This window comes from Phalaenopsis equestris, unplaced genomic scaffold (genome assembly GCF_001263595.1).
Source record: "Phalaenopsis equestris unplaced genomic scaffold, ASM126359v1 Scaffold000609, whole genome shotgun sequence".
NCBI classification, from domain to species: Eukaryota; Viridiplantae; Streptophyta; class Magnoliopsida; order Asparagales; family Orchidaceae; genus Phalaenopsis; species Phalaenopsis equestris.
The window spans coordinates 40,799-68,623 of NW_018165049.1; the positions used below are offsets into that span (position 1 = coordinate 40,799).

Below are 27,825 nucleotides of genomic sequence, written 5' to 3' on the forward strand. Positions count from 1 at the left end.
GAGAATTTCAATGGGTATTAAATTAATTTGGGAATTCCAATGGGTATTGAAATTAATTTGAAAATTCGAATGGGTATTGAAAAAACCCCCAACAATTTACACCTAAATTTTTATTTTTACATAGATGACATCTTAACTACACATGAAAAGATGTTAAATTAATCATATTTTTTTATATGATATTAATACTTTGATTGTTATAGATGTAAAAAAAGCAATGTTAAGGTGCTAGATATGTAAATAAATCGGAATGGGGTGGTATGTATGCAAATGGCCCTAACGGAAAATAGACAATATAGAGAACAAAGAAGAGTGTACATCCAATTAGTTGATCAAATCTAAGAACATTTGACCCGCTATAAGTTTAAACTCATTCATCTAAATCCTATCTTACAACATAAATACATAAAACAAAAAAAAAATTCAGATGACAAAGTCTAATGGCCAACCTTCAGGAGAACTTAAAGTCCACATTCTTCCCCAAAAAATTCATTTCTGGAAGTCTTCATCAGAAGCTGAAACACCATGTTGAACTGGATGTAACTTACAATTCGTGCGAGATACTGTGATCGATCGGCCATGCCTGCTCTTAGTTGTGCTGCCAGGTATTGGCCGAACGGTCGTCGTGTGCGCGGATCACAAGGCAAACTTCAAGTCCAGCATATGCATGAAGCAGAAGGGAAAAAATAGCAGAGGATCAGAATGTTGAGCAAATTTGATCACAATGTGAGACTCAAAAGTCCCATCGATCCAATTGCATCATCGCCTCCGCCATATCTTTCTGTGCTTTCTTTCTCCGATAAAAGATCGGACAATCTCGACTAAGTTTTCAAAACATAAAACCAATCAAATCACTGACTGACAGAACTGTATATAATAAAAGGAAAATTTACATACATACCACTCAATTCCTATGTATTAACATATTTAACACCTTTAACACCTAAACTTCAATCATTGAAAAGGTGTAATTTCCCTTTTAAAAGTTACAATGGTGGTACTTTGGTATGATATGAAAGATTTGGGTGGGTTTGAAGGTAAAAAAGCAAAAATTTAGGCGTTAGATATGTAAATACATCGGAAATGGGTAGTATTTATGCAAATGCCCCATAATAAAAACAGACTAATATCAAGTTTTTTAAGAAGGTGAATCTATAACTTACCTTGTACACAAAACATCCTGGTGAAGCGAACCTTGACATTCTTGACATTGTGTCCAAAGCCTCCCAAAAAGCGCCTCCATCTCAGCAACTAAAATATTTAATGAGGGCCTATTAAGCTTGTGTAACAACTAAGTAGATCTAAGCTAAACAAAAACGCTTTCTCAATCGAAACAGAATGAGTGTCGAATGAAACTAAGCCAAAAATGTGGCAGTCTAAAAATTGAATGGGGTTTGTTTGTGTAGATTCCCAGAAAACATAATTCGCTTATTTGAACTTTTTCGAGATTCAGGATTATACCATTTGCTACGGTCTTGCAGTACAATTCCGCTTCCCTGCTTTTGCAATGTCCACAAAGTGTTCGATCTGAATCACTAGAGATTAAAAATATATATATGTCATTCAACTGATTAAACACAAACAAATTTGCAGAAAATTTGGAAACCGATGTCAGGCACCATAGAAGTGTTTTTTTCTGATCCAGATTTGTAAACTTAAATTGCATTATTCAACTTAGGTTTTTGCTCATCATTTAGAAATGTCCATAAATGAGCTAAGCTAAATGTTTGCTCTCCAGATTGAGAAGCGAAATGAAGCAAGTTGCACCATAACATGCATTCATAGAATAAAGGGATGGCTTGGGATCTCATTTGATTTTTTTTTTATTTTAATAAAACATGTTTGTTTTAATAATGTTTAGTTGTTTATAAAAAAGGGCTCAAAACAGATTTTAGATGTTGTGTGTTTTTAAAAATGGGTTAATTTAAAAAAAAAATAAAAGCACATAAAAAATACACTCAACAAACAGGTTTAAAAAGCAAAAAAAAAACACAAAAAAACGTCTAAATATCCATTCTATGAATCATCTTACCTGATTAAAGCTTTGCATCCAAGGCAGCTAAGCTGTTTCTTCGCAAATTTCATTATTCCGCTGTTTGAAGGTGTTGAATTCTTCAAGTTTCTTGTATGTTTTCCTTTGAAAAGCTCTTGCTGGGCATTCTTAAGCATAGGTTCAAATATCCTCAGAAGTGGCTGTGAACATATCAACTTTGTGATGGCTGGCAACAGGAAAGTAATATATATAAATAGTCGCTTGTAAATTCACCTTCTGAAGTTGGTTTTCAAGATAATACTGAGAATCAATGGGAATATTATTCTCTAGCACATAAATAGGATCTTCTGACCTTTCATATGCCTAGCCATCAAAACATGAAGAATCATCAATTCAACTTCTCAACTAATTATCTGCATTGTGAAAAACAAAAACATTTACCTTGGCACCTTTGGCAGCTTTAATAATAACATAAGGAACCCGATCTCCCACATTTGGAGCTGTAGCAGCATCACGCTAAAAGATCCAGCAAAAATTATCGCACAAGGTCAGTCAAACAACTGGACTTTACAAAGTTTGAATTAGTCAAAAATTTGTAGACAAATGAGAATTACAGGACAAACAAAGCAACCATTTTGAACACAGAAAATAGCACCAGTCATGTTCATGTTCAAGTTCATGTCATGTGCAAGTCATGAAAGAAGATGAATCTGTTTCAAACTTGTCAGGATGGCCTTCATAGAGCTCTATGTTAGTTTATGTGAGTTTTCCTTAAGCTAAGGCCAATCATCAAAAAAACTCACACAAACCAGGACGAGCACAAATTACCATCCCATTTTCTAGCAGCATGCATGCTGATGGGGAGTGACTGAAGAAGAAAAGAACAAATCAGACAACGAGAATACAATTTCTGCAATCAAAGTTCTAATTCTTAAGGTCAAAGGATTTTTACTAAAGCGATCAAAATGCGCCCCATAATTATTCTTATATGCCTCTTTTGATATGTTTGGATTTCCACGTGTGCGACGGACCACAACGGATCGTCATCAACAGACTCACCAAAATTCTGTGCTATGAAAATTCTATGCCCTGACCCTTTCAAAAATGATCAGAGTTTACTAGAGGTTCCTATTCAAATTTGCAAAAAGACGGATGAGATATTAGATAAGACATTACCCAGAGGTTTCACTTTCATTTTGCAATGACTTTTAAGATATGGGGTTTGAGGTTTCCCATACGTGCAAGCCCCTATGATTAACAGGAAAGCGCTTTAGACTAAGTTTAGTCATTAGAAATTGATTGTTTAACAAATAATAGCGGCAATTAACATTTAGATTATGCTGTAAGCTAGTGAATTTTACCACCTTAAGCTTAGAGTGGTTAGTTGGACCAATGATGAACACAATCAAGATTTCATGGTTCAATCATCCAGAGTTGTCTTGATCCCTAGTAGAGCTATGAAATTAGCTCGAAAATCAAATCAAATTTTAGCCCGAAACAAAATCAACTCGAACAAATGAGTTGAGCTATGAGCCAAATCCAAAAACTCAAATTCATTTCGAGACGATTTTGATCCGAAGTCGGATCAGCTCGAGCAACTCACAATCACATAATCATGATATAGATCTAACAGTGTAGATTTATTGTGGATGGTGTTTGCATTAACTCTAAGCCGAATACCTACCCCAGAAACCTTATCCCATTTCCAAAATTCCTTTTGTCTTTCCCGCTTCTCTTGGCTCTCACCCTAGTATTGAAATCCCTAGATCAATCATCGTCAGATGCCTCCAACCTCGTCTCATGCCTCTGGCAAGGTGCTGATGTGCCCCTGTTTGTTGCAAGTTCCCACTTCCCAATGTGTGTGGCCTATTTAGCTCTTTGTTTCTCGTTCGCTTACTCTGCCTCTGGTAGTATTGTGGGTGGTGCTCCTTGCATTCACAGTTCACTAGGAATAGGTAGCAAGTTGCTACTACCATCTCTTGTGCCAATAGTAGCAAGTTGCTACTACCATCTCTTGTGCCAATATTCTCAGAAGTTGTGTCCCGTAAAAGCTTTGGGCTAGGTCAAACAGTCGTTTGTTCCTATCAATCTCTATCTCTATGATTTTAAACTAGTCGAATACAAGCAGAACCTTGTTCTCACTCATGTATATTTGGTATTTTTGGCTTGGCAACTCATGACAGTTTTCAACTAGGTTGTCTTTCTGGTTTCAAAACTAATAATGTTCATTGACCACAGTGATCATCAATTTTTTGTCTTTCTAAACCATAGTGACTAACGATTTTTTGTTTTTCTGGTTTGGAAACTTATAGCCATTTAAGGTTTGGGCTAGCCGAACACAAGTAAATCTTTTTTCTCTTCGTCATTTTTTCTGTGTTTTCCGGTTTGGTAACTCAAAACCATGATCAATTGAGTTTCTTTATTTTTCACTGTAGTTCTGCCTTTCTGGTTTGGAAACTTCTCATCATTTACAGTTTTCATTGTTTTCACATGACCATATGTTTTCATGTATTTTTTAGTTTGGAACTTACCAACTGTGATTTTTATCCTTCTGCTTTGATAACTCACACCGAGCATAGTGATCAACCGTGTTCTAGGATCTAGGGTTTGAAAACTCATAGGAATTTAAGAGTGATCACGGCGTTTTTTTTTTCCTTCTATTTTGGAATCTCATAGTGATCATAGGGATCAATATTTTTCCAGGGTTTAGGGTTTGGAAACTCGTAATTCATAACCGTGTATTTTTTTTCATTGTTCTCACTCTCATGCTTTTCATGTAATACTCTCCTTTTCTGGCTTGGAAACACTAATTTCTTCCTTACTAATTCTGAGTTCTAACACTTTAGCGGTAAAATCCACAAAATTTTACATTTTGGTTGTGAGCATTTGATGAGGTAAATTACCAGTTACCACATATCACGCCATTTTGGTTCTCTGATTGTCTATAGGGCTGTCAAAATGGCTCGTTGTTTGCGAATAGTTTGTATTTGGCTCGTTAAAAAACTCGTGTTCGATTCGTTAGCTAAGTTAACGAACCCAACACAAACAATTTTTTGTATAGTGAAAGAACATATAAATTTTGCGGTAAGTTGTTCACGAATAGTTTGTTAAGAAGCTTATGTTCGTTTCGTTTGTTAAGAAGCTCGTGTTTGATTCTTTGTTCGCAAATAGTTCTAGCACATTTCTTTTTTCACTAAATTTTACTCCTATTTTTAAACAACAAAATTGACAATGGGAAGACAGTAGTGAAAAGCAGCAAAATGTTGTTGTCCTGGGGGTAGATGCAGCAAGGAAGGACGACATGAAGCGGTTGGGTGCGATGGAAGAAGGATAAATCACCACCTGAAATCTAAGATACAAGAAAATTATCACTTGGAACCCCTAGGGCACAACTCTCGAAGAAAAGAAGAGATTTGGCGGCTGTCCCGATACCAAACACACAAAAAACTAACTTTCAAACACTAATACAACACAAATATAAAAAAATACTACAACGGAGTTAAGGATAATAGGAAATAGAGCATATGAAAGAAAAAACGGGATTATTTTGGCATGCCTCTCGTAATGCATATTTTTGTGGTACTGTAGAGCATCTACAGTACCACAAATATATATATATATTTTTGCAGTAATTTGTGCGCATGCAACAACTGGATTCGATCAAACGAAGGGGATTAATTGAGATCACGTTCATATGGCACACTTCCCCTCATGTTCGTTTTTGCTTGGTTGAAAGGTGCTGTGACCCAGCTACTACAGCAAACAGGGTGAACGGTTGAGAAGAGAGCCACGACTCATAACTAGAAGTTCCAGGAAGATTTTGGTAAGAAGAAACTCAATTTTTATAATATTTTGAACATTATTTCTTTCCTTATGTTTTTCTATTTTGATGTTTGCCATGAATCAGTGAACATTACGTTTTTTATCGCTCTAGCAGGAGGCGAGCTTGTGTCGAAGACGACGAACTTGTTTTGAGGGTTCCATATGGGTAATTAGTAGGAAATCAACAAGTAAAGGGAAGGAGAAGAGGTTAGAGTGGAAGAAGAGAGGATTTGAAGTAATTTGTAAGAAGAATTCATGCATGGAAACCATTTCAAGGTAAATATTGATATTTATATGTAGGATAAATTAAGATGTGAGACAAAAATTTATGAATATTCTAAGAGATTTATGAACTTTAGGTTATTTATACTAGGCGGCAAGCTTGAGGCAAGCGTGAAGAAGCTCATTGTAGGGTTACTCCGTCAATTCGAGTGAAATAATTCTAAGTTAACTTAAGAAAAATAACTATAGATTTTTATATGATTATGTGTTTGACACTATTAAATCTTGAATTTTCTACATATTGTAGATGAACATATATAGACTGTATGAATGCAAACTTAAATCGTCACTTACGATATATAATTTTACAATATTATGAATCTGATGAATATACTTATGAAATCATTACTAGCAAATATTCATTAACTAGAATTCATGCATATGACATATGAAATACCTATGATGAATATTTGTTGCAGGAATCATGATTTAGAAAATATCACAAGTGATGTTATAAGTAAACTATTACATGAATATTTACAAGTGTGAATAATAGAAAATGATGGGATTCCCGACTTCTGGTATTTAGACGGAGAAAAAACTCTGGAAACCATTGCAATCAAACGAGGACAAAATGTAGAGAACCGTTGGTACTAGAGGGCTATTGATAACTGCTATGTTAAAAGGTGTCCAACATTTATCAATAGTTAATATAGCCTTCATACTGAGTAACGACCTAGGACATGACAAGAATTGGAAATAGTTGAGGTCTATACAATTACAAGTGATATTCCTGTAATTAGAATGATAACTCTTATGAATATGTTTATAATTACACATGATTTGATGAAATACATGTTTTATATAGCAGTCATGATCCTCTTCATTACATGTTTTTTCTTTTGCATATTTTATATGATTATAACATGATATGAAAATGTGTTATGAACATGCACATGAGTTACATATAAGCATGCATGTTGTTTCTTTTCTGCCTATAAAATTTTATTTTAATATTGATTATTTTGATGAGTTTGTTGTGACTCACTCTACATTGTTGACTTTCAGGAAAGAGTAAGAGCACCGAGGCGAGCAGCCAGAAGTGACTTGCATAACTTTTGCATTATGATTTTAGGAGCTTTTCCAGACTTTGCAATACTTACTTTTATTATGTTGAATTTAACACGTCTATATCAATGTATATATATTTTGATGATAAAATTTTCACGCTTGTAAATTTATGTAAATTTGAATGATGTATGATGTAAAATGTATCAAGTTTGTGGTAATTTAGTGAACTAGTTCATGACCCACTAGTCTTGATTCAACAAGCAGAACGAGTGTTAGTGAGAATTTAGTCTGCCAAATAGTCGGTCTCAATCGCACAACAGGTGACCGTTAAAGGGGTGCGTATCATTTCCCCCACCATCCATTATAAGCTTAAGGTAGAAAAAATAATTAACTTCCAACATAATCTAAATCCAAATTACTGCTACTACATCTTGAGCAATCAGTGTCTAATGATTAGCCTTAATCAAAAGTGTTCTCCTATTATCAAGGGGAGCAGATAATTAAAGTAAAGAGTTTGTGCCTATGGGAAATCTCAAACCTCAAAATTTAAAAATACTCACAAAATGAGAATGAAATCTCAAAACAGTGTCGAATCTACCATTTCATTGGCCTTGTGAAAATTTGACTTGGAATCTCAAGTCTCAAGTAAACTCATCATTTTTAAAAGGGCAAGCAAAAAATATATATGCTTAGAAAATGAAACTTATAATTGTTTCAAACAATGACTGTGTGTCAAACAAGGGGTTAGAAACCCAGAGCCCAAGTCATGACCTAACAGATGCAAATACCGATAGGATCTTGCTACATAATCTCATTCTGAGATATGTTAGCATGATCTTAACCAGGTTGATAAGTCATTGATTGAGGTAGTACCAAGCTCAGCTTCATCTGAACTATTTATTGGTTTAAGTCACAAGTGAAAGGGGTTGAAAATCAATCTAATAAAAGCAAAAAAAAAAAAAAATTCTTTTTTTTCTCTACAAACATATTCTTTTTTTTCTCTACAAACAAACATCAATGCCAGCATACAGTTTGGGGGACAAAACTAGATATACTGAGCTACCGACAAACAAGTCTAGCACCAAGAAGGACATGCACAGGCATTTTAATCCCTGCTTTCTACAAACAAAATCAAATTTTCTTAACTAATCAAACTAAGCCCTTTCATAAGATGAAAATGATTTTCACATCTTCAAAATTAACACAATCTCTTACATGAGAGTAATTCACCCACCATCATAGTATATGTCAGCTCAACATTTAATTCTACTCTTGATCATATTTTCCTTGATAAATAAAGTATAGTGATGCTGTTAATCAAAAGCTGATTTCCCCTGAGGCATTCAGTGGTGCTATATCCATCATCATAGAGCATATAAGCTTGCTATTTAATTATATTCTTGATTGCCTTGTCCTTGAAAACTAAAGCAGATTGTTGTCATTAGCCAAGCTGATTATTGCTGACCAATGCAGTAGCAGAGAACAAATTAAATATGTATAGGCAGATTTTGCACATGATGTTTTTTACATTCTATTTTGTCTTTTTATGAGAAAAAGATGAATATATATGTTGCAGTGAGATCCATACTTTTCGCATACGTTCTGCAAGTTCAACATGAGCAGCTTTCACGGCATAATCATCACCAGTTTTTGTCAGACCCTGTGCAATAAGAGGAACCGGTCAATTGAGCATAAGTAATACAAAGAAGATTCAACACAAATGAATTCTGAAGAACCCAAGCCCAACAAACAGGCTGCAACTTAATTTCTATCCAAGAGCAGCTCTCCTCATTTTCTCACCTTTGTTATGACCAAAAGAGAAAGATCCACTCGGCCCATTAAAAGATCAGAAACAGTGTTCTTGACATACTGTACAGCACCAGAAACATCTCTGTCAATCAATATCTTGTGGAGGCACTCTGTCACCAGATTTTTAACCAGCAGACAATTGTCTCTCCTAACAGTCTCAATGCCTGTAATGCAAAAAGGTCACACAATTCCATGGTAAGATGATCAGTCTAGACAACATACTCTATTATTAGCAACGGCTCTTACCTTTTGTATCCATTTTGTCATATGTATCAGGATTCGACCAATACAATCCTGCATACCTCTTCTTGCTTATCAGTAAGTATGGATAATATACCTTTTCAAACTCTAGCTTGATAGGCTACAAGATAATTACAAGTGCCAAAAAAAAAACAGAGGAAGAGGACAGTGTCAGTTACAAACAATATAATTAATACTCAGTGCAAGAATAGAGATTAATGGTTTCATTAAAGGCCAAGGAAAATAGTTACAGCAATTCTTAAACTTCATGCAAGCTAACAAAACATAAAAGCTTTAGGAGCTAAGTTCAATTATGTGAAATTATAAAATAAACTTTAAACGGCACCACAATGGTAGATAACAATTATATAACATGTCGCTGAGGGAAACTAAATAACCTAGTAAGTCAGAAAACAGCGAAAGCGAACCTAAAAAAAAATTTCGCATGAGGCAACTTCAGGGCAAGGAGGAGAAGCAAAACAAAAGCAAGCTTAAAATCATGTTTTCACTTCGTAAACGCAGACAACAGTTCAAAATATTCTTTTTTAAGATCAAGCACATACAAATCCAGATAACAATATTTGCCAGGTACTTGCCTTTATGAAAGTACCACTGATGTACTCTGCCGCCTCTCTTCCTAATTTCATTGCAGCTTCCACAGTAGGCACGCCAAATTGTACCATAACAGAATCTGTGTCTCCATAAATAACCTAGTGAAATATATCCAAATAAAACCCATACTGAGCATCAAGGCAAACTTAAAATATCATACTACAGAAAAAAAAGGGGGGGCATTTACAAACATGCCACTCGCCTCTTACATATTTGCACATCTAACACCAAAAATTCACTATTTACATTTATGCCACCCAAATCTATCATATCACATCAAAAATACTGCTATTTTAACATTTAAAAAGTGAAATATAGGTAAGGTGGCATATATGCATATTTAAGTTTAGGTGTTAGACATGTAAGAAAATACAAATTTAGTGGTATGTATGTAAATCTTTCAGAAAAAGAAAAATCAGCATATGTTCGGACAGTCCAGTGTAACAGTAGAACTGAAATATATATATATTTTTTTTATATCTAGTAATAATAGAAATGCAGGAGAATGTTGTCCAAATAACACATCGCAATGTTGTTTGTTTCTTCCATACTTGTGATAGGATTCTCAGTAGAAATTAGGAAAAAAATAAATACTTTATTTCTTTAAAATAAATAATATAATCACGAACATATAAAATAAAGATTAAACACCTAAAATTCGAGGAGTAAGTGATCTCTCCAAACTCCTACAATTCGAGAGGTCAGAAAACTCTTCCAAACCCTAACCCCATGATTTAAGACAATCTCATGCATAACTGACGACGACTTTATATATGCTTAAAAATACAAAAATTTGATACCGCTGCTAGAAGATTTAAATCTCTGACAACGGCGCCAAAAACTTGATGCAACTTTTAATATGCAATAATTTATGAACCCAGATTTATATATTTATAATGATTTTGTAAAGTCAACAAGTATACACAATTTTAAACACAAGTATACGTATCGCTCAAGTAATACAGCACTCTAGTGGAGTCCCATTTATCGATCACACAAGGAAGCGAGGTAAGAGGTCCTTAGTCAGATCCTAGTCTACTACAATTAGTCCTTAGTTTGGAATGTCGATTAAAATGATGTTTTATCTAGCAACTACTCCTAAATGCAAGTGTTAAATGTAAAAATAGTAACTATACATAAATGTAAATATTAATTCTAAAGATAACCCTTTTTAGAAGAATTGGTTTGAAGAATTTTGAGATAATAAAAACTAGTATTCTTATGCAATGAATCGGATAACGTAAATGAATGACATGCATTAAATATTGTATGTGTCAAATAGAAGCAATCTTATTCTTTAGCCTTTGGTCCAGGCATAAAGAACATTAACTAATCCTATGCTTGTTTACTGAATCCGTGGCTAGGCTGGGAGGATACCGGCTCTCACTTCGGAGCTCTCACGTTCCCCTCGCCTGAGGGCTAACATCTCCGCTTCAGTACTCAAACAATAGGACCGAATTGGGGATTTTAGTCTGTCACCCTAAAATCTCCAATTCTACGCCCATCAAATATATTTCCCTATTTATTTGCATTCAACTCCCATGAACTTAATCATTCATGGAATCTGAATGTGGTTCTACTTTGTTGAGAATTGCACAGCCCTCTCGGGTCTTAGTGCAATTACAACGAACTTTAACACTACAACAGGCCTTTATTGTAATGTAAATAAAGTGCAAGTAATAACCATCATATTGATAATTAAATCCGCTTCTAACATGCATCACAAAATCCTAAACATGAATTCTACTCATTACAAAAAAAAAAAGTAAAATGAAAACAACGGCATAATCTTCTCATACCATTATTTCCAAACAAGAAGAGAAAGTAAGAGAAGCTCATCACAAAGCACGAAGAAAACACGACGGAAACTTCATTTAACCAAAACAAATCCACTAGATAAGCGTTTACAAAAATCAAAAGATAATGAAGAATATAATACTTAGTTTTTTTCCTTTGAAAGAAAGAAGAAAATCTCTCCCACAAAATTTCCCGCCGATCTATGCAATGCTAGAACATCTCCTCACAAATTCTCTCAAAATCTCCTCTCCAATCTCTCCAAAAGGGTAGAAATCTACATTTTTACTCTTATTCTAAAAACCCTAAACTTTCTCCACACTTTTCCTATTTTCTAACATTTCTCTCACAAAAATCCCCATTTTTCTAACCTAAATTAATTCTTTTAAAGTATAGGGAAGAAGTTTGAAGAGTTGTCACATGAGTCCTTTCAAAAAGCGTCCAAATATGTTGAATTTCGGCCTAAAACCGCCAACAGTCGAGTTGAATTTCGGCCTAAAACCGCCAAAAGTCGATCCATAGTCATCCCGAGCGCCGTCGGTGAGCTTTTCTGTCTTTTTTCGGTCTTCTCCGGTAAATCTCGTTGTCGGTGCCGTTTTGGTCGCCGTCGGCGAGCAGACTGCGCAGTTCCACGGTTTCGCTCCATTTTAGTTTTGTTTCGTCCCATTTCAGTTACGTTGTGTTCCTAACAGATAGTCCTACAAAATAAGTATGAAAACAACATTCCTTTGAAGTGTAATCTCATTCAAAAATATGCAAGAAGTGTAAAAGAGATTAAGCATCGAAAGACTTATCGAAAGGTGATGGCAAAATTTCATTTCTTGCTCGTTTTTGCTCCAAATTGCACCTTTTTGTATCTTTTTACTCTAATGACCATAATTCATCATATCTGCAACAAAACATAAAAAATACCCTTTTTTAAAGTGCAATATCATTAAAAACAGTGTAAAATAGATATGAAAAATATGAAAATCTCAACAATATGAAAATCTCAACATATTTTTCTTTGGTCAATAACACTAACCCTAAACTATTAAGACCCTCTTTGTACTAAACAAAAATAAATAATTAAAGATTAAATTGCACTTAGGTTGCACAAAATTTCCCTTAGGCTAGGCACACACATAACAATACTCCCCTTCCAAAAAGACATTGTCCTCAATGTGGGAAAAATGTTATTTGATCAAGTTGTGTGGCTATTGCTCATAAACTAGCTTGGGTCTGGTTCTCGCTGTCAGCACTTACAAACTCGTCATGGCTTTCTTCAACTTCTCAAAAGTTTGGGTCATTACTTTCCCCCACTGAAAGTTATCATTCATCAATTTCTTTGTCCCCAGCCTCACAAGCAAATTATAACCCTTCACGAATTTCCGATAGTATCCTGTAAGTCCCATAAATCTTCTCAACCCCTCTATGGTCTTAGGTAATGGCCCCTCTAACCTATCTGCCACCTTCAATGGATTCACAAACACTAAAGCCTTGCACAAACAAGGGTCACTGTAGTGCGCCACATCTTCTCTCCCTCCTGAAACTCCATGGTCAAAAAATTTCAATTCACTAATCTCACCTACGAATTGCGATCATTTCATACTAAATATCACGCCGGTGCTCTCTAAATCCAAAGGAAGAAAATATTTCATCACCTAAATGTCCGGCAGTGTTAAAATCACTCCCTGAAAAACTTCTCTGCTCTTCTCCATGTGCCCCATCCACACCATGACTCCAACACAATTTGTGTCCACCAGTTCAAGCCACAATTGCTTCACTATTTGAGTAGAGATGAAATTGTGGATGGCCCCACTTTCTATCAACACAACTACGTCCTGCTCTCAGATCTGCCCCCAAAGTTAAAGTGTGGTTCAGTGTTAATTCCACCAATCGAGTTCAATAAGACTAATATCACATCTAAGTAAGAGTGTTCCTCCACCACAGACTTCTCTGTTTTTGCATCCCTTGCCTCGTCGTTACACATTGTGAGAATTTGTAAAGTTCGATTCATGCAATTGTGTCCTGAGGAAAACTTCTCATCACACTAAAAACATAACCCCTATGCCCACTTCCCCTGAATCTTTATCTTTGTAAGGAATTTGAGTGTCACCACTAATCGTGGCCCCTTGTTCCAATCCTATTGAGACTCCCTTGGATCTTCCATTGTTTGATCTTTTGGCATCACTGTGGTTGTAGCAATTCGATATGGTGCTCCACCTATGTTGCTCCTATTAATCTGTTTTATTGTATTTTTATTTTAAACCAATTGCGTTAATTTCATAGTTTCTCTCAATACTCACAGTTTTAATAGGCGAAGTGAAGCTCGAATATCTGGCTTCAACACTTTCATGAAGTTGTCTTCCAACACTTCTTCTAATGTCCCTTTCAAAAGACAGGATAGCATTGCAAATTTCTCCCTATACTCCTTCCTGGACCAATACAAAAAACAGCTCGTGCAAATCCCTTTCTTGTGTGGTTCTGATGTGCTCCAATAATCGGTGCTTGAATTCTTCTCATGTTTAGATTGACTGTTGTTGTTCTCTCCATTGATATCATATCAGAGCTTTTCCTTACAAACACAGAGCCGCCGCCATCAATTTTTCTTCCTTCCATAGCCCATTAACAACAAAATATCTCTCAACATGATAAACTCAATCATAGGCATCCTCTCATTAAAATATTGGCATCTCCAATCTCCTTATGTGAGAATATTTTGCCAATTTTTTTGACTGAAATTCATTCCACCTATAAAGCAGGGGCTGAGTTCTCCTCCTCCACCCATATTGATTATATGTCTGACTCACCCCATAATCAGCTCGCCCTTCCTCATAGGCTCCTGAATCTCCTTGCGCTTGAAAAGTTGTTATAACTAAAGATGTAAACGAGTCGAGCTCGAGCTCAAGCCACCCTCGGCTTGAGCTTGATTAATATTATCGAGTTCAAATTCGAGTATGAGTTTAAGTCTATAAGTTAGAGTCGGCACATTGTTTATTACAAAAAAGATAAAATAATATTAATTAAATGTGGTGTTATAATAAATGATAAATAGAGCAAACAATTAGAAGAGAAACGATAAGAAATCACTTAAAATAAAATATAAAATATTATTTCCAAAACATTTTTAGTACTTTAAAGATAAAAGCATAAAATTTAATATATTTCAAGTATATTTTATATTAATGTTTTTTTTAAACAAGCCTGCTCACGAGCCAACAAGTTGAGTCAGTGCTCGTTTGAGCTCTGCTTGTTAGCTCGAGTTCGAGTTCATTTCATGAGCCACTGATCGAGCCGATCTAGAGCTAACTCACGAGTCAGCTTGACTTACTTACACCCCTATTTGTAGCAAAAAGCCCTAATGTTGTCTGATGCAACCCTTGGCCGAGGTCCAACCCACTGTGATTCTTGTTCCGGGCCAAAATCCACCAAATAGATCTTCAACCCTGAATCACACGGTGTCTCATTCCGCTTGTTGTTGCTCGTTCCAGCCATCTAAATGTCATGTTATTCCTTCTAAGTGTTGTCGTTCGAGTCTACTTTTAATTCCTTCGCTCGGTCCCACTATAGCAGGTGTGTTTTGTGTGGGACTTCGTGATCTTCAACATTTCTTCCGAGATAATGAATCTCCCCTCCATGGACGAGAAATGCTCCTCCATCCCAACCTAATTTGGCTCACACCTCCTTCAAAGTTTATTCTCCAAATCAATTTTTTTTTTGGACCTCATTACTCCTTGCACGATTTCAGACCTCCTTTAAGCTGAAATCACGATGATCATAATTTATGAACGCGGATTCGACATGCACGTAACTATGGATGCCGCAATCCAAAAATTTCTTTACTCTGTTTGGTGGAACTATTGGAAGCCGAACTCTGAAAGTCGCTATCCTAATTCTTGTAGGTCACAAATCCTGATTACGTCTCTCAATCATAAGTGACGCGGAACTCAATTACGTCGCGATCCCAATCGCAGTTTCGATCAAGAACGGCGCAAATCTCCCGTACACCGCGACCCTTCAACTTTCCTGCAGTTTGTACCCATGCGCTTGTTGTTTGTTTCCAAGCCATAAAAAAATGGCGACTGTAAAAGTGTCAGTACGCTATGATCCCCATGTTTGCGTCCCAACTAGTTATTCCCGCGACAGTATTGGACATCACGCTTGAATGCAATATCATCGTCATTTTCCCAGCTAGTGCAAATCACGACTGTATCGCGAAATGCAGTCACGAAGGCCCATATATCACCTGTGATGATGTCGTGTATGCGATCTCATCGCCCTTTTGAGCGTAAGCCGCTATTCCTCTCCCAGTCAGTGTCTGATCCTGTAGGCAAGTTGAATCGCTACTGTTTTGCATCCTTACAAACTAGCATGCAGAGATCAGTCGACTTCCCAAATCTCAAATGCTTTGATACCAATTCCATAGGATTCTCTATGGAAATTAGAGCAAAATAAATATTTTATCTCTTCAAAGAAAAGAATAAAACCACGAACATATAATATAAATGATAAACACTTACAATTTGAGAGGCGGACGATCTCTCCTAATTCGTACAGTTCGAGAGGTAGGAAATCTCTCTCAAACCCTAACACTATGACTTGAGACACAATCTCATGCATAGCCCTGACCATAAACTATTAAGCCTTATTTACTCTTAAACCAATAAAAGACAAAATTGTCCTTAGGCGAGGCATTGAAGTACCAACCTGTCACTAACTTAAATGATGTGTTATAGCTCAATTTCACAACAATGCATAACTAATGTGCTTTAGGTGCTTTATGGTTTCAAGGTGCAAGCAATCTGATGGTGCAAGCTATTCACAATAAAAGGGCTATAGCACATAATAGTTTCTCATTGATTAAGATATTTTGGTGAAAGAATACCAAAATATGTAGAAGAGTACCATACGGAGAATGATAAAGAAAAAAAAAAGATGGGGCTATTTTGGCTTATAATTTAAGGTGAGTAGTTTAGTATTTGAACTTGAATATTGGGTTGTAAACAAAACATAAGAAATATCTATAAAATATTGGCCATCTTTCTTTATGAACACATAATCTCCAATATTTTGCATTTGGTTCTGATACTAACGCATTGGTATAACCATGATAATTTCAAATGTCTGTCCAATTGCCGTTTTTGCCACAATAATTTATTTTCAATCTAATTATCTCGTGTTAAATGCATGCTTGTTAAAGTACACAAATTATGTTCCACTAATTTGAGAATATATATTTTTAAAGAAGCTTTTCTATTACAAAACGAGTAATTAATAAATTATTCCAGATTTTATGAATTGCAATTTTTTTAAATGACTTGTGCAACACTATGCTAGATGCACCAAGACTTCAAGCAACCTTTGTGCCACGTAGTACAGTATTCTCTATTAACAAAGTTCATCGCCCGTTACAAGAAAGGTTGGTGACAATTCAGATTTTTTCTTCAGGGAAAAGATTTAAAACAATCGAAAAAACTAGATAAAAAATTTTATAACCTCCCTTCTCCATATGATTCTATCTTCTTCAAAAAGGAAAGGATTTGAGGTTTTAAACTATTCATAGTTTTAATTTCTTGCAAAAGCGATTTGAATTTGCACCAATTTTCTCATATTTGGAGTTCAGAAACCATTCTAAAAAGGCAGTCACGAGTAAAAATTAATCAAAACATTCACCTCCATTAAACCTTTTTACAGACTATAAATTCTCTCTTGAAACTAAAGCTATAAATCTCGCCAAAAAAGCTTAGTGATAGAGTTCATATGATTCAATGTAGTATTTTCTTAGTTTGATGCAGAACAAACCACATTATAGATCCAGATTATATAGTTTATTCTTTTAAAATGAATTTCAACACAAAAAAGTTTTTTCTATGGAGAATTTTTTACGCACCTCTGCATTATATTCATAATCAGCTAGTGTCGTAAATCTTTCTTCCACGAGCTTCTTTGTGTGCTCAATCATTTGTCGACCTTGAGATGTGAAAAACAAATGAGAATATAGACTAAGCAAGTCGCTCGCGACTTCTAATTTTAAAAATGAAAAATTTAAAGAGTATCTGTACCATAGCTTGTCACACTGGAAGATATCTCTAAACAGGGTAACTGCCCAACGGTAGCACCAGTAAAACCATAAACAGAATTCGCACTAATCTGCAGAAATAAATATTCTAGAGTGCTCTTAGTCTGAACTGGAAATGTCTTTGCAGAAACCAAGAGAAGAAAAGTTTACCTTCAATGCTAGCTGGCGGCCATCCAGTACAGCCTTCTCAAATGGGTCTTTTGCTTCCTGAGAATCAAAAGATTATGGTAGAAACAGCAAATATATTCTCACATAATACTAGTGAGAAGACAACATAACCACAAAATATATTAAAAAAATTTAATTAACATTAGTCAAATAATTTATAAATGCACAAAAATTCAAATTACTTTTAAGTCTGCTTTTGCTCTTTTACGAGCAGTCAACAATTCTTCAAGAATTTCTGGAAGGATGCCCTACAAAGAAATAAAAAACCATATGGTAAAAGTACACCAAGTGTCAACACCTCCAAAAGACATGCCAAATAATAGCAGTGTACCTTTTGCAGTTCAGATTTAACAAAAGTATCACCGGATGGAGTCTTGTTAATACTTTCTGCTGGTAAGTTCATCTGTCGGGCATTTTCCGGCGTCAACTTGAGGTGGAAAAAAAGAACAAAATCAATAAAATTCTATTTAACTTAGTACAATTACATTGCGATTGCCAAAAACTTCAAAAAGAAATTGTTTCAGTAATATCTAGTTTTAAAACTAAGGATGAAGTTTGTTCTAACCAAAGTGCAGTAGCATAGATTGTAGGCCATCATGATGGATGGATACAAGGAAGCAAAATCTAGAGTAGCGATTGGCTTTTCATAAAACCCAGTTTTTGCCTCCAAAACCTACAAAATCATATATAAAAACAAATGCAGTATGATAGAAGCCGCCTCGCAGTAATGTTAAAGCGGGTTGAGAATGTACTCATCCAACAATTTTCGTTTAAATTTCTCAAATGCTTGAATCTTAGGGAAATTTACTTAAGCCTAAAATACAAAACAAAAGTTTTATTTGCTCTTACAGTTGCTCCCTCAAAAGTTTCTTGCCCTGACCCCTGCCCTTTGATATTTGGAATAACAAGATTCTTCTGTTTGGCTTTCCTCAGTAGTTGTGAAAGAACCTGGGGAAACCCTTTTAAGCCAGTGTGTGTCAATTCTCACATAACAAACAAATCACCCAACTAAATTTCAACAACAGCACCTTAATGCTCTGCCCTCTGGCTAGAAGGAAGGAAATAGGAACTCCAGTAACTCGTGCCATCTCCACATAGTTGTAAATATACATTAATTTGTCTAAAAGCCGTTGTGGAAGGTAAGCATCCTATATGATGAAAACAGCAAGTTTTTTAGGAAACAAAGGTCAGAAAGTGTTGTAAACCATAATAACACACTGTATTAGATGTCATAATTGTTTCATTATAAGTCAGTCTGATCTCTCACAGCACGTGAAATACATCTTAAAATGATAGGCTTGAGAGACCTAAACTTTAATTAGGACATAAGTTAGGACTATCAGAGAAACCTAGCTTTTAAAAATGATCTTCAAATCAGACTCATTTTTATCATCAGCTTTATCTGTCAACTATTTGGAGACAATTTTTGGTACTCTTCACAAGCCATTCATGTGGAATTTATATGAGTATGACTTTAAGTATATTTTATTCAGGTCCTTCCCACAATTTTTATCTTTCTTGTACCCATTTTTCTTGCTAGGCTTTTATATTTGGAGGTTAAACCCCATTTTATTTTAATTTCGTAATTTTCTTGCTAACCTTGGTATGCATATCAGCATAATCAAAAGCAAGGAACTGAAAACAATACTAAAAGGAAATCTTCTGAAATAAATATGGGTAAGGAACTTTTGTGATATTTTTATAAGAACAATGTTAGAAAACTATGACGTACCTTCAGGCAATATACAGCAAGCCGCCTTCTTGTCTCCGAGTTCCCATTCTGAAGGTCAGATATTATTGAATGGTGGACGTCCTCTTTCTGTAAGATTTAAGGTAAAAAATATGAAGAAGTTCATCCACAATAAGAGCTAATTCATCTTGATCTGGATTTACTTTGCTATTACTTAAAAGAGGATGAAATTACCCCACCCAAAAAAGAAGGTTCTAAAAATGAAAAAAAAAATCTACTGAAGTAAAAAGAGATTAAGAGAATGAAAGAGAAGATGAACGTTAAAAATTTTCCTTGAGCTGCCTTGACACTCAAGATTTTATGCATTTAACTTTAGCTTTTACAACTTTGAAGTGGAGGAATGCTTCGGGCCTTTTGTGTGATAGAAAAGCACCGCTTAGACTGAAAGGAAAATTTAATAAGATAGTGGTGAGACCTGCAATACTCTATGGCGCTGAATGTTGGCCTTTAAAAGAGAAGCATAATAATAAGTTAAGTGTTGCCGAGATGAGAATGATTAGGTGGATGAGTGGCTTTACACTTAGAGACAAAATGCGAAATGAATATATCCGTGATAGGGTTGGTGTAGCTCCTGTGATGGACAAAATTAGAGAAAGTCATCTTATAAGGTTTGGTCACATTAAACGTCGACCATCTGATGATCCGATTAGGAGAGTAGATGTTTTAGATTCGACTTGTGTTAAAAAAGAGACCTAGGAAGGAAGACTTGGGCTTATTGTATAAAAAATGATCTTAATTTACTAGAACTAAATGAAAATATGACACTAAATAAAACGCAATGGAGAAAAAGGATTCATGTAGCCGACCCCTCGTAGTGGGATTAAGGCTTTGTTGTTGTTGTTATTGTTTTACAACTTTTTTCAAATTTAAATAAACATTTTTAAATGTGTCATGTAATCTTTGATGCTCCTACACCAAACTATTGCACTATATTTCCACTTATGTTAATTTCCAAGTATAATTGAATTTTTAGAAATTTTAATTTACAAATTTACTTTTTAAGGCCTCCTTTATGAACATCACATTTCTTAATAATTTCATATCAAATTTTAGGACATTTCTTAAAGTATTTATATTTTATCATCATATTTACTGAAGAGTACAATTTTTTTACTTCATGCGATTTGAATTTGAATAATATGCACATCATATGCACATAATAAAAGCACACAAACACACGACGTTCTACATAATCAAAACACCATTTTGCATTGCTATTTGTGCAATAAAAATAAAAAAAAGATCACTTGTGACTTGCATTTTGCTTTGAAAATGCTAGTCTGCCTTGCCATCACTCCACATATTTAAGCACAAAAAATAGATGCATGAAGCAATAAATTAAATACTATCAATGATTAAGGTCTAAAAATAAAACCTTGAAACTGCATAAGCCATAATCAGAGAGAGAGAGAGATGGCAAAGAGTGAATGGTCAATTAAACCATTGAGTTTAGAGCTCCGCATGTGATGACTCATTAAGGCCGAAATGAGCCATGCAACTTGCAATACCCGTAATATATATATATATATATATATATTATATATATATATATATTATTTTAAGAAAATGGCCGGAGGATATTATACGAGCCCCGGTCATCCCTCATGCGCCTAAGAATTCTAGTACCACACCCGACGCTTGGGGGGAATCAAACCCCAGACTAGAGGGGATGACTGAAACAATATAATAAAATGAAATATAAGAAAATAAATCTTAATAGGCTTGATCGATTTGAGCATAACTGTCTCAACTATTTGGATAAAATGAGTCGAGCATTCCCATCCGAAGCAATTAGAGAGAATGAGAGAAGAAGTAGAAACCGTGTGCTTCTCTTCTTCTCTTGACGAAAGAACAATGTTGTTGCGAAAGTCCAAGGATTTGTCTACGAGAGAGATGCTAGGGAGAAGAATCTAAAAATTCAAATAAATTATAAGAGTTGTAATTTTGTCTTGTGCGAAGAAAGAAGGGAGAAGGTTTGGTGCGGGTAACCTATTGTCAAAGTCGAAGCCCAAGTGAGCCTTGCTTCTTTGCATGCTCGATGTCATGAGCCATGAGCAGGAGAGGACGATGAGCCTACGAAGCTTTGTGTGTGCTTGTGGAAAGAAGGCATCTCGTGCAAGGAAGATAGAAGTAGCTTTTGTGCGGTAGGAGAGGAGTTCAAGCACAATAAGTGGGAGGAGGAGAGGGCTCATGCAGGAACTCATCCAAGTTGAGTACTCTTATGGCAGATTAAGTTGCGTCGAGCCAATTAACTAAGAACTAAGGTAAAGTTAGTGTAACTTTATTTTTATATTATTATTTAATTTAAATTAATATTATAAAAATTAATATTAGTTTATATTGATTTATAATAGAAATCTTAAATTGAAGAACTCTTGCTCCCTAAGATTTGAGTACCGAAATTGTTGCCTTTAACAGAAGAAGAAAGAAAAGGAATAAAATAGATTTTGGTGTTTTTATTTAGGTTAATTTGAAATGTATAAGTTAAAACTAATATCTAATGAATTAAAATGTCATTAAGATTATACGAGCAATCAAATTAAAGAAAAAGAGAATTTTTTTGAGCTATAAGTGAGAAAGTAATATTTATTTTTTCAAATATATTCCTACTGATAGATTTTCACTGTTATGCTTCATATAATTGAAATTAAATCAAATATATTTTTTATATCGTAAGTCATGAACCATGCATGTTAAATATTGTTGCCTTAATAGATGCATAATAGTTTATTTTAGGAAAACATGAAATTAGTGCATGACGCTTATGTTCTAGTAAATATGTAATTTCAGTTTATTGCATAACCAAATGTATATATTTATTACCTAATCTTTAGAATTCCAGTAAAGGTGCGTAGATTAGATTATCACATAACCTTAGATTCTAGTAGAAATGCATATAACATATTATTACATGATGTTTAGAAGTATGCGTGTTAAGAGTCCTACATAAAATGGTTGCATAATAATTTATCTATGAAATTAGATCATTACATGTCTTTTTCACTCCAATAAAAATGCATTGACTCATCAATAGATGAATATAAGTGCTCATAAAAAAAAATACATATGAAAAATGAAAATAGTTTGTGTGTGTGTCTGTGTGAATATTTATATGTGCATGTTAACAAGAGTTCACCCACTTATGGTACTAATTGGTGACGCCAAACAACCGTGCGTGAAAATGTTTTTCCTACCATCTCAGACGATTATGAAACTCCACTAATCATTGTGTCGATAGAAGAGTATCGGCCAGTGATAAGTAGGCATCTTATCACTTAATCACCATGTAATTTATCACTAACAGTCATGTAAATGGGAGAGTATCGATCTAGGGTGAGTAAACATCTTTTCACTTCATACAATCGTGTAAATTAGATCATGAACCGCTTTGAAGACGTGATAATATTGGTCAGTATCGTTTTAGGTAATGTTTGATGAAGTTCCTGAGAAAGATGTGAATGTTAAGAGCAAAACATAAAAGTAAAGTTAAAGATTAAACATTGAGTAAACTTAAAGTTAGTGTATATCGAACTATAGGTTATTTTCATTGAAAAAATGTCATAGAAACGTACATTAGATTATTATAAAATTTTTATTATTGACATATAAAAGATCAACATGCATAATATCTTTCTTCTCTTGGGTTATTATAATTTAAAAATGTGATTACTCCGCTAGATTATCTGAGACAACTCATCATCTTGTTTTAATATTTTTCAGGGTTAATCTTTACATAAAAGACAAATACTAGATATTACATAAAATGATGTCAACAACTTGAAAGATAATTTTTTTTATTCCGTAAATTTACAATTTAATTGCTTTCTTTAGTGGCTCCAATTAATATATGGAGATTAAACTATCTATAATAATAATAGAACAATAAAATACAAAATTTAATTCCACTGTCTGACCGTTCAATCCCGCCTTAGTTAATTCCAAGCCCCGGATGGGGTCATGACACATCTCTTTCAATATAGTAAGAGAGAAAGAGATGCTTTCTTACGATGATATACATGTGTATTATAAAATTCATGTGTATTTACATATTTAACACCTACATTTTGATTTTTACATTTAATATTGGCAATTTTATATGATATTAAAAATGTGTTATGAATATTAAAAAAAAAGAAATAGGTGTTAGAATTGTAGAAAATAGGAACTGTGTGGAATGTATGCAAATGCACACTTTAATGTAAAATATCCAAAACTTTAAATGAGAAAAAAAAATATCATCAAATTTTCCCTCCTAAAAATGACCAAAGATATTTTTATAAAAATCAATATCTCAATTTGATATATTTAAGTATTTATAAAAAAAATTAAATGTATTGATTATGATTAATTCATTCTCAATGGAACCATTTTCACAAAGTTTGTATTAAAATTAATGCTCGTATGTTCAACTAATACTGTAGCAAGTATTGGCAGTGGAGTAAGTTCGCTAGCTAGAATGGAATTGAGGTCAAAGTCATATGTGAATGCCCATTTCTATAAACCTTATCCACTCAATTCATCCCTACCTGTATCCATTGCCTATCCCTTTATATATTCCAACTAACAAACCTACTGTAGACTAGAGCCTAGCAGACAGGAGAAAAGATGGGATGAGTGACGAAGTGGGAAAGAAAAAAGGAGGAGAAGGAGAGAGAGTAAGGAGTAAGGAGTAAGTAGAAAAGAAAAAGAAGATAAGACAGAATGAGAAAAAGAAAGAGAGGGAAAAAAAAGGTAGTGGAGAATAAGAGGAAAAGAAAGAAAAAAGGAAAGCTAAGAGAATGTTAAGAAATTAATTTTTTTGTGATTTTAGGCTCAAAAACTTGAATGAGGAAGGAGCTCATTGAAGGTAAAATTGTTATTTTGAGTTGATTGAATTATATTTTAGTTTTGATTTAAAATATTGTATTGAATTGAGGAAATTTATATTTTTATAACGTTGTTTAAAACAAATAAGATCCAAGCGAAATAGAAACAAGACAATCCATCACAATGAAACTCCTACAACATTGGTAAAAAATTTGATCTCTAATACAAAAAATATATGAATTGTTGGTCAAATACTTATAAAATTTCTTCATATTATGCATATCATTAGCACCTAATGTTACCAATAAAATTATTGTATTTTTAATAAAGTGCATGTTTAAAAAAAACTAACGAAAAGATATTTATATCATACAAGCCTTAAGATTATTTCATAATATGGCGCAGAGTAAAATACCACTATGTAGGCTTATACATAACATATTTCATCTTAACGAATGTTAATGCAAATTGATCAATAACAAGTGCATAAAAATGTTAACTACTTTAAAAATGTAAGGTTTATGATGAAATTAAAAAGAAATGAAATCTTAAAAGGTTTTACTATGTGGGAGATATTAGCAAATAATGATAACATATGCATGAGGAGGCGAAAATACATACTGAAATAGCCTCAATAAAGGCCTGAAAAAGATTCCTAACTATTTCTTCTAAAGTTTGTTAAGCTAAAGTTCAACCATGAATTAAGGGGCCAATAATAAATGATTAACAGTGAAAACATGTTGATAATATAAATTAAAAACTTTTGATAAGTGGAAACTTCAATGAAGTTTACTAAAGCTCTGCAATACATTTTAATAATTTTAAGTGTGCATGCTTCCGTATTAATAACAACAAAAAATCCAATTGGATGAACATGAAATGAAAGTTATGTTCTATGACAACCTAAGCATACTAAATTCCTACTCACTCAATCCTAATTAGCAAAATCAGAACGACTGTTAATGAAAAATGTGTCTAAATGGATTGAGCGTCTTTGTTATGTGCACCTTTTTTATCTAAACAGGTCAAAATAGGGAATGACATAATGTGTGGACAAAGAGGATGAGGGTATATTCTTGTAGTTGTAGGCAAAGTAACACACTACTGTGGCACTGCTTTGCAGAAAATAGCATTGGATATTCATATATATGTATATGAATATTTATCCAAAGTAGACACTCGAGGGGAAAAAAAAAGTCAGAAAACACTGTCATTACTTGGGTTCAAGCCCAGCATGCAAAAAGTGGAGAGTCGTGTTCGGTTATCGACAGCCAACATATTTTTTTTTTCGAAAAATCATGACAATCCCCACTTGTTGGGATAAAAGGCTTGTTTTTGTTGTAGTAGTAGTGATGGGACAATAGCTAGTAAATAGTTTCCACATTGCACGTGTAATCTGTAATTTTAATAAATATATATATATATATATATAACCAACACTGAAATGCCAGCAGATAATCCAGAAAGGAGCACAAAATCGTAAGGCATTAGGCTCAAGAAAATGGCTATCCTGGTATCTATTATTTGATGTTCCATTATAAGCTTACAAATTAAAAAAAAAAACATAACAAAATAACTGCCATTAAAGCAAACTGCCTTGTACTACATGACATCACACAAGTTTCCAGATCAAGGATATAAGAAAACTTACTTGCTCGCCAAGGAAGTGTGCAGAAACAGAATTCAAAGAGTAAGAACTAAGTTTATAATCCCTTTGCATTGCCTGTATGGATAAATGCAGAATTAAGCTAGTCAAATAAAATTCACCATTTCTGAATCAGCAAGATCCAGAACAAGATCAACAGAAGTGACCTGAAGAAGATCAAATTGAACTCTTCCTTCAACAGTTATGTCTTTGCTTTCTCGAATGCCATACTGTCTGCATCAGTGTGAACTGTGCCAAGTAAATATACTTGATGCAGTATAAATATGAACTAAACAAAATGTGTGACAAAAGCTGACAATAGCTTATAAAGTAGATATACAAGCACTAATTCTGCTAATGCATTGATGTTTCGATATCCTTATTTGATAGAAGGAATAATGGATCTCACATAAAGCAAGAATCACTTCCCAAGGAATAGAGACATGTTGATTTAACATAAACTAAAATTGGGAATTACCAACATAAAAGCTTCCAGGCACTGTAGAATTTGACTGGTTTATACGTAAACAACACTTCTGCATTGTAGAAAGGTTAGGATTTGAGAAGTTTGAATAAACAAACTTCTGCACTGTAGAAAGGTTATTATATCACTATAAAGGTAGCCTAATCATCATTCATCCTTGCACTAAATATAAAGCTCTCAAATGGTACATTACCCCATCCAAATATATGTGAACTCTTCATCCTTTCATATCTACATAGAGTGGCAATTGACTTTACTGAAATCATAGATACAAACAACTCAGTTACAAAACCTGGACTTGCTTTATTCCCCATAACGAATGAACCAACTCATCAATTTTAGTAACTTGCTGCAACAATAAATGGAATCAATAAGCTAGTTCACGTTGATAAACACTCTCAATTTACTAGTATGGGAAGAAAGCAACAAACCACTCATGGAACTTATTGTCACCACCCCTTCAAATTCTTTCAAAGACTTGAAAAATACTAGCGTCTGACGAACAAACTATTTTTCCAGGAAACAAACATTTCTTTTTCAAATTCACATCTCTAAAAGTAGACAGCATGGATTGAAGGACGATGGATTTCGATATTTAACAAATAAGGACTAATCATCGAAAAATTTACACCTGATAAAAGGAGACATCAATTAATCATGTAATTCATTAAATAAAAACAATCAGAATAGGACATGAGTTGAAAGTATATAAGCAGCACAGAAAACGGTAAAAAAACAAAAACCTTTCAGATATAGATAGCTCAAATATTTTGCAGTAATATGACACAAGAAGCAACCTTGAAGAGAAAGTAGTATCCCGAATCCGAACCCGACTATTTCTCACACGGCCAAGAATTGGAAATCCTGCTATCTTGAGTGCTTCGGCTCTCTGTTTGATCATTACATGTTACATATAAAAAAGATAAAGCTAAAGCTATAAAGGTACGATTAACGTAATGGAGGCTTTGAAAATATTTGGAAAGGAAAGTATGTACCTCGATCAAATAAGGCAGATCAAATTTACAGATGTTGTATCCAATTAAAATATCTGGATCTATCTCACGAATGAAGTCCTGCAAAATTTAACAATGGCGTTTAAAGAGTATTTGGATAAGAAAAAAAACTGTTGAAAAACACCTATTTAAGATAAGAAAAGTCCAAGTGACTTCTGTAGTTTGAGCAAGTATAAATGAGTGTAGAAGATGCACAAAAAAGGGTACTCAACTTTGATAAGAATTAGAGAGAATTTATCACTTGTTACGTTCCAATATTTTCAATTAATTTAGGCAAACTTAAGAGAGCTTGTAAAGGAACTATACAAAATTTGTAACTAGAATATATATATATA

At 34.1% G+C, this 27,825-nt stretch overlaps 1 protein-coding gene across 1 annotated transcript in view; it reads right to left on the reverse strand.

Moving 5' to 3' along the window:
- Positions 1 to 259: 259 nt before the first annotated feature.
- Positions 260 to 27,825, reverse strand: part of LOC110029897 (DNA polymerase delta catalytic subunit) — a 35,165-nt gene continuing 7,599 nt past the window's right edge. Inside the window, exons 8-30 of the mRNA XM_020732380.1 lie at positions 27,473 to 27,550; positions 27,275 to 27,366; positions 26,161 to 26,227; positions 26,000 to 26,071; positions 19,525 to 19,611; positions 18,821 to 18,940; positions 18,642 to 18,740; positions 18,358 to 18,465; positions 18,124 to 18,219; positions 17,975 to 18,040; positions 17,775 to 17,831; positions 17,608 to 17,695; positions 17,436 to 17,515; positions 9,754 to 9,867; positions 9,164 to 9,278; positions 8,909 to 9,081; positions 8,697 to 8,768; positions 2,435 to 2,509; positions 2,267 to 2,356; positions 2,033 to 2,193; positions 1,462 to 1,535; positions 1,164 to 1,251; positions 260 to 821 (exon numbers count right to left, since the gene is read on the reverse strand). Coding sequence (XP_020588039.1) covers positions 734 to 821; positions 1,164 to 1,251; positions 1,462 to 1,535; positions 2,033 to 2,193; positions 2,267 to 2,356; positions 2,435 to 2,509; positions 8,697 to 8,768; positions 8,909 to 9,081; positions 9,164 to 9,278; positions 9,754 to 9,867; positions 17,436 to 17,515; positions 17,608 to 17,695; positions 17,775 to 17,831; positions 17,975 to 18,040; positions 18,124 to 18,219; positions 18,358 to 18,465; positions 18,642 to 18,740; positions 18,821 to 18,940; positions 19,525 to 19,611; positions 26,000 to 26,071; positions 26,161 to 26,227; positions 27,275 to 27,366; positions 27,473 to 27,550 — 2,160 coding nt within the window. The 3' untranslated portion in view covers positions 260 to 733. The remainder of the gene's footprint in view (positions 822 to 1,163; positions 1,252 to 1,461; positions 1,536 to 2,032; positions 2,194 to 2,266; positions 2,357 to 2,434; positions 2,510 to 8,696; positions 8,769 to 8,908; positions 9,082 to 9,163; positions 9,279 to 9,753; positions 9,868 to 17,435; positions 17,516 to 17,607; positions 17,696 to 17,774; positions 17,832 to 17,974; positions 18,041 to 18,123; positions 18,220 to 18,357; positions 18,466 to 18,641; positions 18,741 to 18,820; positions 18,941 to 19,524; positions 19,612 to 25,999; positions 26,072 to 26,160; positions 26,228 to 27,274; positions 27,367 to 27,472; positions 27,551 to 27,825) is intronic.